The 11,176-nt window shown below is 35.7% G+C and overlaps 1 protein-coding gene across 1 annotated transcript; it reads left to right on the forward strand.

The window, feature by feature from the left end:
• The first annotated feature begins 2,397 nt into the window (after positions 1-2,397).
• Positions 2,398-7,618, forward strand: LOC129900985 (uncharacterized). The gene is made up of 4 exons (XM_055976087.1): positions 2,398-3,595; positions 4,008-5,671; positions 6,317-6,580; positions 7,295-7,618. Exons 1-4 carry the CDS (start codon positions 2,398-2,400, stop codon positions 7,616-7,618), a joined length of 3,450 nt encoding a protein of 1,149 aa, XP_055832062.1.
• The last annotated feature ends 3,558 nt before the right edge of the window (positions 7,619-11,176 follow it).

The following is an 11,176-nucleotide window of genomic DNA, read 5'->3' on the forward strand; positions in this document are numbered from 1 at the left end:
GCGCACAAGTTTTGTTGATTTTGTGGGTCTGAATACTGTTTTGCTGAGTATTGAGGAGTACGAGCTTCACCACGGACCGTAGTGCCTTGCACGGACTGTGGTGGTAGGCGTAGAGATGATGAGAGAAGGAAGCTGTGCTGGAGGTGCTAAGTACAACTCCACAGAATCCACCACGGACCATAGTGCCTTGCACGGGCCGTAGTGGGTGTTGTACTGATGATCTTATGAAAGTGCTGATGGTACAAATTTTGGCAAAGTCTATCAACACAGAGGTCAGTACGGACCGTATTCATCACCACGGACCGTGAGGATTGTCCGTGAAGAAGTCAAGAGCTACACAGTATTGAAGCTCAAGTTAAACACTACGGGAGAAGGACCACGGACCGTGAACTCCAGTACAATCCGTAGTGGTCGAGTGTGAAACATGCCGACTTCAGTTTTTCTAGTTGGTTTAGGATTTGGTTTTGTATTTCTATAAATACCCAAATTTATTTTATTTTTAGGGTTTAGCGTTTTTACTAGTTTTTGAGTACTTTGTGAACATATTGAAGCTACACTTAGTTACTTTTGGAGATTGATTCTTGGAATATCATTCCGATTTTCATCCTTGTGTTGTGATTCGTGTGATTGATTCAAGATTGACTTCTTCATCTGCGTAGGTATTAATTCATGAATTCCTCACAAATTCTTGTTCTTTTACTTACAAGTATGAGTAGCAAAATTCACAACTAGGATTGTGGGAACCATGACGACTTACTAGAATAGGCAAATGTAGGATTGATATTTGTGAATTGTTTTTGCATGTATTGTGATTTCTTCATTCAAAAGTCTTTCTTAGTGAGTGCACGCATTAAGAGCTTGTTTGTATTCGTTGCTTGCCTGGGAGGGAGGTAGTGATTAGGAAAAGAATTTCACAACAGAAATTCAAAGATTCTAGCTTCGAAAGAAGAGATAAACTTCGTCTAAGTTACTTGAGACCGGGAGGAGATAATATTCTGGGATCCAGGGCGAGGGTTAGTAAAGTATACATTCTGAAATCGGGAGGAGATGAATGAGATACTTCTAAGAAGGACCGGGAGGTGAATTAGATGTTACCTAACTCACTAGATTTTGTATGTAATACAATGAACGATATCATAAATACGATTAGCCTATTCACTTACAAGTCATGGAGAACACAATCCTAGTCTAGTCTTCATATTGTTTACAACCTTAATTTTGTTTACTTGTTATTACTTTGTCGTTTGTTATTAAATCATAATCAAAATCCCCACTTTTACTTTATGCAAGTTTATTTTTGGGAAGTAGTAATTACAACTGAATAGTGATAGCAAATAGAACTTGTTTCAACCTATTCCATGTGGGTTCAACCCCGACTCTTAGTTGGGTAAAATATACTGCTAACGATCGTCTATATCTCTTTCGAGAGGTGTAATTGAGCGTTATCAGTGTGCTGGTTCAGTGTGCCACGTATGCAAATAAGGTGCACGAAATTACAAAATAAATGAGTTCAGGGGGTAATAGGACCTTAGTGAAGCTAAGGTGTGTAGTTGGAATTTCGGGCATAGTTGGAGAGGGTACTTGTGCATTATCCCAATTTTTTTGTTATATTTCTAAAAAGGATAAAATTGGGCTCTATTTCATAATGAAAAAAAGAAATTTTAATTAAATACTTATATGTATTAATTAATAATGAAAATGTCCAATTGAAAATGAACATATGTCCAAATTCATCAGATTCTATACTTCTTTGTCGTCTCTCACATGCCTCAAAGAGAGTGAACACACTCTCTGTACCACCTCAGCATTGAAGGGTGTGTTTATTACACTTTAAAATAATTCAGATGGATAATAGGACCCATATATGTCCTAGCGATTTTGGTTATAGTTGAGAGGGTACTTGTTTATTATCCATAAAAATAATTTAGAACTTTGAATTAGATTATTTAAATCTTCATCCTATTTAATAATTTTTTTACGATAATATTCAAGGTAATGTATTAGTCACGAAAGGACAAGAATAATAGATACTATGTATATGTTGATTTAAAATCCTAATCTCTAGTTATCACTAAAAAACAGGAACAAGGATGGTGGAAAATTTCTAAAATTAGAGGATCTCACTACCTAAACAAGCACAAAAAAATGAACAAAATTCCTCAATCCCACTTTTTCTTTGTAAGAAAAAAAAAAGACATAATTTTTCATCATCATGTCCAATTTTCTTCAAAAGTTTCTTGTCATCCTTTATCCTTCAAAAGAAAATTCTTTATTCAACTAATTAAAATGAGAGTCTCTTTGTGTTTTTTGTCAAGATATGATCTTTGCTTAGATAATTGAATTATTGATGTACCCTTTTAGAAAAAGTTTACGAATGATGCAACATTTGAAACAAAAATGGCTATTGAGTCAAGCAATATTAGGAGTTTGATATGGACAAATGTTAAATATTCTATAGAATTTTCCTCCACTTTTACCAAGAAACATCCATTTGTTTCATTCACTTTGTTATTCTTCATCTTGTTTTATGTTCTTTCACCATCAAACACTTGGTTTTTCATTTATTCCTTACCCCTTTTGTTCTTTTTCACTATTCTTCTTATAGTCTTTTTTAGCATTCCAAATTTTGAACACGATGTTGATCATTCGAAACCTAGAAGTAATATAATCAGTCATCATGTTGATAAAGATCATGATGAAGATGTCAATGAAAATAAACGAAAGGCTTTTCTTCGAGCTAGATCCGTTAGACGAAGAAAATCCAAGAAATGTATAGAAACTGGTGCTGAGGAATTTGCATCGTTTGGAATACCTTTTAGTGATGATTTTGTTGACAAAGGCGCGTTGATTGAAGAAAAACTGAAAGATATTCGAGAGGTGGAAGTGCATTCGATAAGTCATGATCATGCTGAATGTTCTTCCAGCTCAAATATTTTCAAGAATTCAAGGCCTGTTGAGTATTCAGGTTGCTCATATGAAGCAAGTGGAAAATGTTTTAAATCTTTTAGTTGTATGTATGAGAGAAAAACAGGATCCTGTTTTGATGAAACAGAATATGATGGGGCAAGAAATAAGGGTGTGCAATGGAAAGATGAAGATCAAAAGAATCTTATGGATCTTGGACTTTCTGAGATTGAAAGGACTAAAAGATTGGAAAGTTTAATGGCACGAAGACGAGCACGAAAGATGCTTAGCCTACAAGTTAGAAGATCACTGATGAATATAGGCTGCAAAGAAACATATCCTCCAGTTTCTTCAATTTTAATTCCAAAACACAGAGAATCAACTAATCAATTTTCACTTACCCCGGGTTCAGCCCCTTCGATTTTGGGACCAAATCGGAATCCTTTTGACCTTCCATATGATCAACATGAAGAAAAGCCTAATGTAAGAGGTGGAAGTTTTATGCAAGAGTTCATGTTAGCTCAGGAACAGAAGGAGTTGATGTTATCCAGGCATGAAAGCTTCTGTTTGGGGACTGCATTTCCAGGGGACTTGAATCTTGATCAGCGCAAAAGGACTCTACGTTCTGATCTTCCATCCAGGCAATGGTTTCCGGAGACATCTGAAAGTTCCAAATCAAGACACCCGTTAGGTAAAATGACACGTCTATTCTTTTTTGGCTGAATACCTAGATAGCCCCTTAAACTTGACATGTTTTACAAGTTAAGCATCTTAACTTTATTAGTGACCATTTAGACACTTATTCCGAGGGTCTTTCGGAAACAACTTCTCTACCTCCACGAGGTTGTGGTAAGGTCTGTGTATATTCTACCTTCTCGAGACCCCACTTGTGGGATTTCACTGGGTGTGTTGTTATTCTTGATAGAAATGTGTCTAGTAAACACCTCAGGCTGACATGACAAATATAACTAGTGCTGGATGTCAACCTATCGCAACTCTCCTCCTTAATCTCCGGCTTGAGACCAAGAATGTGCGCGAGCTCATTCAGGGTGACCTTCAATACTTCCTTTAAATGAAACTTAACAAATGTGATTTGTTTGCAGGTAAGGAATATAATGATAGAGTAGTTGAAGAAGTACCGTCTCAAGCGTCCGAACCAGAGATGAACGTGGTCTATAATGGAGATCATAGTAGGGAAGGCCAGGATAATAGCCAGGATGAAAAAGACAGTAGTGAAGTACAGATAAAGTCAGTACTAGTGGAAGGCATTAGCAATAGGTTTAGTTCATCATCTTCATCGGAAGATGACGAACCATTCTATAAGATAGACAAAGATGCAATCTTGAAATCTATTGCTTCTCCTTCTCTAAGGAACTTATCAGGTGATCCATCACATTCCGGTTCATCCTTGTTGGAGAAAACGATAGAGGACGAATGTTTATACTATCCTAATCGTCCTATGCATCACACTCCCGGCCAGTCTATTGCTTCTGACTTGCAAGTGGAGGTTTCTGAAGTCGGTTCACCTCCATTGACAAACGATGGGAGCTCATCCGCAGGTGAAGAGATTTCTATAGATGGGGAGATAGAAAAAGCCATAACGTCTAGCAGTGAAGACATGCTGATGTCTTCTTCTCACCTAGCTAGAGTAGATGAAAATGAATCAAATTCCAGAGAAGTACGCGAGGTCACTGAACAAGATATAGTAGAATTTGGATTTTCGAGGTTCCATATGTCTGAGAATAATGTGCCACAAGATATTCCATCAGAACGAACAATTGAACCGTATTCCACTAGTTCAAGCTCATTTCCACCTCCAAGGACAGACAGGAATCAAGCTAGCAGTAGTTATCAACAGCGTAGGCCGGAAGGACTTTCTGTAGTTGGTGAAAGATTTCAAGGTTCATTACTACAACCAGAATTTCCAGTACAACAACTCCCTTTCGCATCAACGTCACTAGTATCACCGACATCTGTTCTACAACCAAGTTGCTTAATCGAACATGGATCCTCTTCGAGTATTGATCAGCTACAAAATGATAGGTCAGTGAACATCTCCAGTGAGAGATCAGATTCAATTGGTTCACAGGAATCAGATCTTAGTTTAAGCAACTTAACATTACAAGTTTCTGAATTACCTTCAGAAACAGAAAATTCAATTTCAGCCAAAGAGAACGACGTTGCTTCACACGTGCTAGACAGTGCCAGCGAACAACATAGTGAACATGTGGCATTTTCAACTATTGGACAAGGACACCCCTCATTTGACACCTCTAGTACATCATCATCTAAGTCTGTATCGCAACCAAATTTTATCATTGATCAAGGATCTAGTTCAAATCTGGAGACTCAACACGTAGACACGCGCAGACTAAAAAATAAGCATCCGGATGAAGTAACTGCTGGAAGTTGTGATCCAACCACTACTCGGATCTCAACACTTACGTTAAGAAATCCGACAGTGCAAAATTCAGTTCCACATCCGGAGACACAGAAGTCTGCAGAAAATTTAAAGTCTCTCCCTAGAAATGACATTCAGGAAACACTTCGTGATAATGGTGGTAAACAGCATATTGAAGAAGTTTTTTCTACAATTAGCCAGAGTTTTGATGATTCACAAGCATCATCATCATCATCACCACATGATCTGGTGGTCGAACAAGTTTCGATGGCCTCTACTTCATCCCCCTCTCCCAACACTAGGATTCAACCAAAGTTCTCAGCAAGGGAAGGCTCCTCAACTTCTGAAGAACAGAAGAGAATGCAGGTTTGGTGATTTAATGAATTTGACAACGATCATATTATACAAGTTAAATGGGTTGATTTCTCAGATGGTCACTCAACTAATAGTTTATTATCTTAGAAATTCACCTTTCTTTAACAAAGAAAAGTGACTTTTTCTAATGTAATAGACTATTAATCGAGTGATCATATGAGAAATCAACTCTAAGTTAAACTAACAAATAGAAGTTGAAATCTGTCATGCAAACAATAACCGTTGTCAGAGTTTAGCTGTGTATCGATTCGTTGAAGGCAGAAAAGATATATAATTAGTACTTTGTACTAACCGGACAAACATAATGAACATGTATCATAAGTTGTTATAAAATTATAATGTGTCAGTACAGCAGTGTCTTTTGGCAGAAAGGAAATGAATCATTTACACATATGAAAGTAGATTTCAAGATTTTCCAGAAGATGCAATTATTCCGCGTATTATTTTGATACTAATCCAGAACTTTTAAAGTAACATAAAAGGAAAACAGAGTTTACATCCTAACAGAAATGTAGTTGCAGCTGCATCTTCAAGTTCTGCATAAAAAACCTAATAGAAAAAAAAACATTTTCTTTCCAATTTCTCCCTTATAGAATGTTTGGAATTTCAGTTATTGTTGTTTTTAATGTAACTTAGGATCCTATACCTGGAATTCCATCGGAGAGAGGTATCAATCAAGACTCAATCAGCTTACAATCTACAAGCCGAGAAGTCCCTACAGCCTCAAGTTGTTCATCATCACCAAAGTCTGTACTTGAACCAAAGTCCTCAACAGGTCAAGGCCCTCTGTTGAACTTTGACAGGGAAGAACAAATAGGTGAAAGTCCAAGTCAAAGAATGTCTAGAACTTTGTTGGTTGAGTCTGCATCACACCAACTTCATCATGCAGATGCTAAAACGGTACGTTTATATAATTAACTACACTAACTGTCCATAATAAGTTGAACTAGTTATCTGAAAAAATAAGGCAGACAACCTACTACAATGAGTTAAATAGCACAAAGTGTTTAAACTTACACTGTGAGTATATATAAGTTAAATCCATCATATCGATGCCAAACCTAGCTGGATAGTTGATATATTAGCAATAAGCACAACACTACAATTAGAACTTAATTTATCATATCTTTGTGCTTAAATACTACTCCCTCCGTTTAAAAAAGAATGACCTCCTTTCCATTTTAGTCTGTTTAAAAAAGAATCACCCCTTTCTTTTTTTTTTTTTGGAAACACCACATGACATGTTTCAGGCCACAAAATTAAAAGACATTTTTGTACATTTGACATAACTTTAATTTAGGACCATAAAATTGAAAAGTTTCTCAAACTCCGTCCCAAGTCAAACCAGGTTATTCTTTTTGAAATGGAGGGAGTATTTCCCAACCAAAAAACAAAATACTATTTCAAGCTGCGTGGAACCAGATAAGGTCAGGATGGTCAGTTGAACATCGTATATATAAAAAACTATACATTATAGCTTCAATATATTTCTTATACATGTAAATGTGTAATATGTATTGAATCTAGAACATCCTTAGCGAAATTTCGGACTTATTCATTGATTTCAAACTTCAAAGTGAAACATTTTCCTTTTGGTTTTGCAATCCTGAGCAGAAATCATCCAATGATGAAGAGAAGCCCCATGAAGAAGCCACTAACCACAATGATGTCAAGAAGGAAGTGGACATACCCAAAATGAACCTCAAAGAAGTCTCTATAGAATCACCAAACAAGACCACTATATTGTCTTCCAACAACAGCACAAAACATCAAAAGTCAAGTGATGTTACAAATTTTGCTTCCCCTTCAACTAACAAGGATGAAATTTTAGTCATTCCTATTAGTGCAAGTGAACAAACTTCAGAAAAGGGTAATTCTGCAACATCAAAGGAAACACATAGTGACAAAACAGATAGTAAAGAAAAGGCTAAAGACTAATGAGGGATAGTTAAAAATCTTGTTTTTTTTTCTCTTGAGAAAATGAACATGTACTTGTTTGAGACTCTTCAAAAATGTTGACCGATGCATGTCGGATTTGACAAGGGTGCCGCAACATTTCAGGAGAGTTCGAGCAACCTAGCTTGTTTCTTCTTTCCCCATTAAACTCCTTAATTGTGTAACTCAAATTAATTTGTAAGATACTGTGTATAGGAGCTCTATAAAGTTTGATGTATACACATAGGAGAGTCAAGAGGAAATTCAATGTTGTATAGTATTTTAGGATGTAATTTATACAGAATGACATTGGAAACATGTTTGTAACAGGAAATCTGCATTAATTTTTTATGTTACCATTCTCATTTTTTATGAAAATTTATATGCAAATGATGACCTGATAGCGTGCAAAAAAGTTATGCTGTTAATATTTATTTGGACTAATATTTGTGGGCAATTTGCACAAAAAGAATATTTTCGCCCGGCTTTATGAATTTGGTTGGAAATGACCTATTTAAGTTTAATGAAATAACTTTAGACTAAAATACCCTTTCAACTTAAAATAAGGGATAATACACAAGTATAAGTTTAATGAAATAACTTTAGACTAAAATACCCTTTCAACTTAAAATACACAAGTATCCCTTTAACTATAATTGAAATCGTGTAGACCCGGGTCAAAGCTAGGACACACCTAAATTAAATTAAGGTTTTATTACCCTCTGAATTATTTTAAAGTGTAATAAACACACCATTTAGTACTGAGGTGGCACAGAGAGTGTGTTCACTCTCGTTGAGGCATGCGAGAGACGAAAAAGAAGTATAAAATCTAATTAATTTGAACACATGTTCATTTTTAATTAGACATTTTCATTATTAATTAATACACATAAGTAGTTAACATTAAAACTTAAGTTAATATCTTTTTAATTAAAATTTCTTTTTTCATTATGAAATAGAGCCCAATTTTATTATTTTTAGAAATATAAATATTTTTTTTACAACATACTTAAATTGCCGGTGATCTTTTTCCAGATATTTTATCAATTTATATAATATCGGAAGAATTTTTCTTTTTTTTTTCTTTTTTATTCAAACACTTAATATGACATTGGAAAAAAATTTGCATATTAGAGATTTAGTTTAGGCAATATATGGTGAGCACAATTTAAATTAAATTCTTTTTTTAAAAAAATATTTTTTATTTTTTTTTAGATCTGACGAGATTTTTTATTTTTTTTTAACCGGATGATTTTTTTTTAGATTTGATGATTTAGTGCTTAGAGTGCAAGTTCAGTGAGATACCTCAGGAGGTTGGCGTGGAAGTTAGGCTTGGTGACAAGGCCATCCAAAAGAAAAGTAGTGTCAAGTATCTTGGGTCTATCATGCAAGGCAGCGGAGAGATTGACGATGATGTCACACATCGTATTGGGGTAGGGTGGATGAAATGGAGACTCACTTCTAGTGTGCTATGTGACAAGAAGGTGCCACCACAACTTAATGGCAAGTTCTACAAAGTGGTGGTTAAACCGGCTATGTTATATGGGACGGAGTGTTGGCCAGTTAAGGCCTCTCACGTTCAAAAGATGAAAGTTGTCGAGATGAAAATATTGAGATGGATGTGTGAGCATACCAGGAGCAATATGATTAGAAATGACGCTATTCGAGATAAGGTAGGAGTGACCTCGGTGGAAGACAAGATATGGGAAGTGCGACTGAGATGGTTTGGGCATGTGAAGAGGAGAGACACAGATGCCCCAGTGCGGAGGTGTGAGAGGTTGGCCATGGATGGTTTAAGAAGAGGTAGGGGTAGGCCGAAGAATTATTGTGGAGAGGTGATTAGATAGGACATGACGCAGTTACAGCTTACCGAGGACATGACCTTAGATAGGAGGGTGTGGAAGACCCATATTAGGGTAGAAGGCTAGTACAAAGTCTCATTATTCTTCCTTATTAGTAGGCGTATTAGCGCACTATAATTTCTTGTGCTCTGTTTTCTGTTATTATATACTACTCTCTATACTTTGATTACTCTATTTTATCTGTGTCGCTTTCGTTATTTATTTTCACATAACGCTTTGAACTTCTTGTACTTCTTATTATGTCTTATAAGAAAAGGTAATGGGTATTTTATAGAGATACTTATTTAGATTAACTCATTTTAAATGGTTTGAGTACCCAACCCATTTAAGATGGGAAAAAAAGAATAGATACTCATATTAACCATTTAAAAATGGATAGTTTAATGGGCAAAAAATGTCCATTCATAAAAGAAAGAAAAGCGCTATTAATTCTTTTTTGGGTGTAGGTGATCAGGATAAGGGGATTGGGTGGGTTAAGGAAAAAAATTAAAAAATTTCTTCAAAAAAAATATTTTTTTGGGAGGAGGCTGGAAAAGGGAGGAGGGGGGGGGGGGGTTGAGGGTGTGGACTGGTAAAAAAATCTAAATAAAATTAATTTTTTAAATGAATTTTTGGTGGGTAGGGCCTGGGGTGGCCTTGGGAGGGGCGGGGATAGCTGTAGTTAAAAAATAATTTTTTTGAGGGACTGAGATTTGCGTGGCGGAGTGGGGCTAGGGGCTTGGTTAGGAGTAGAATTGTTAAAATGCGCTAGTCCAATCTTAAACGGCTAGCGAGTTAAATGAATCAGGACGGACTGACACTTTTACTAAAGGACCTATAAAATAGCAGTCTAATTCAATTCTAAGTGGGTTACGGGTTGGGATGAGTTAACCCTTCAATTAAAAGATGGACAACATTAGTCTCTCAGAAAGATTATCGAACATTGATGAACGCAACACCAATACGTCAAAAATTTACATGTCCATTAGTTGCACACACTTTAGTAGAATACTTACAAAACAACTAAAATAGGCAAGATACAACAATCAACATTCATAGAATTCATTAAAACAACATACATTACATAATCATTTTTTCCATAAACTAGACAAGAAAGGAGAAACAAAAATTAGGCATAAACACAAAAGTAAAAGAGGTCAAAGATTCATAGTTATACTAACTTCAATTGCCTAGTTGTTGAAGATTTGACAAAATAAAGCACTACTTAATATATATATAATAGATATTTTTAAAATTCACGTCCCACAGGCTGGCCTCTGAGGCTCGCGAGTTGAGCTTATGAGGCGGCGGATCAAATGAGACTAGGCTAAAAAGTTTCGTTCCTAAATGGGCTGAAAAAATCTAGCTCAACCCCACTTAATTTAAGAGTTATATTGGGCCTGCATTATGGGTCTAGCCCATTTTAACAGCTCTATTTAGGAGTAAGGGAAGGGTGGGCTGGTAAGGGGGTTGGGAGCAGGACTAGGGGTGCGGGTGATAAAAAATTAATTTTAAAAAATTAATTTAGAAAGTGTCTTTTTGTGTGTACGGAATGGGGGTGGGGATGAGGAGTGAGGGTAAAAAGATTTTGTTTTTGATATTTTTAATAGGATTCTTACTATAATATGGATATCCATATTTACTTATATTATCCATTTAATAATTCATTTTCACCTGTTTAAAATATGAGTTAAGTTGAGTATTTTATCCATGTTTGTTT

The sequence above is a fragment of the Solanum dulcamara genome, chromosome 8 (genome assembly GCF_947179165.1).
Source record: "Solanum dulcamara chromosome 8, daSolDulc1.2, whole genome shotgun sequence".
Lineage (NCBI taxonomy): Eukaryota > Viridiplantae > Streptophyta > Magnoliopsida > Solanales > Solanaceae > Solanum > Solanum dulcamara.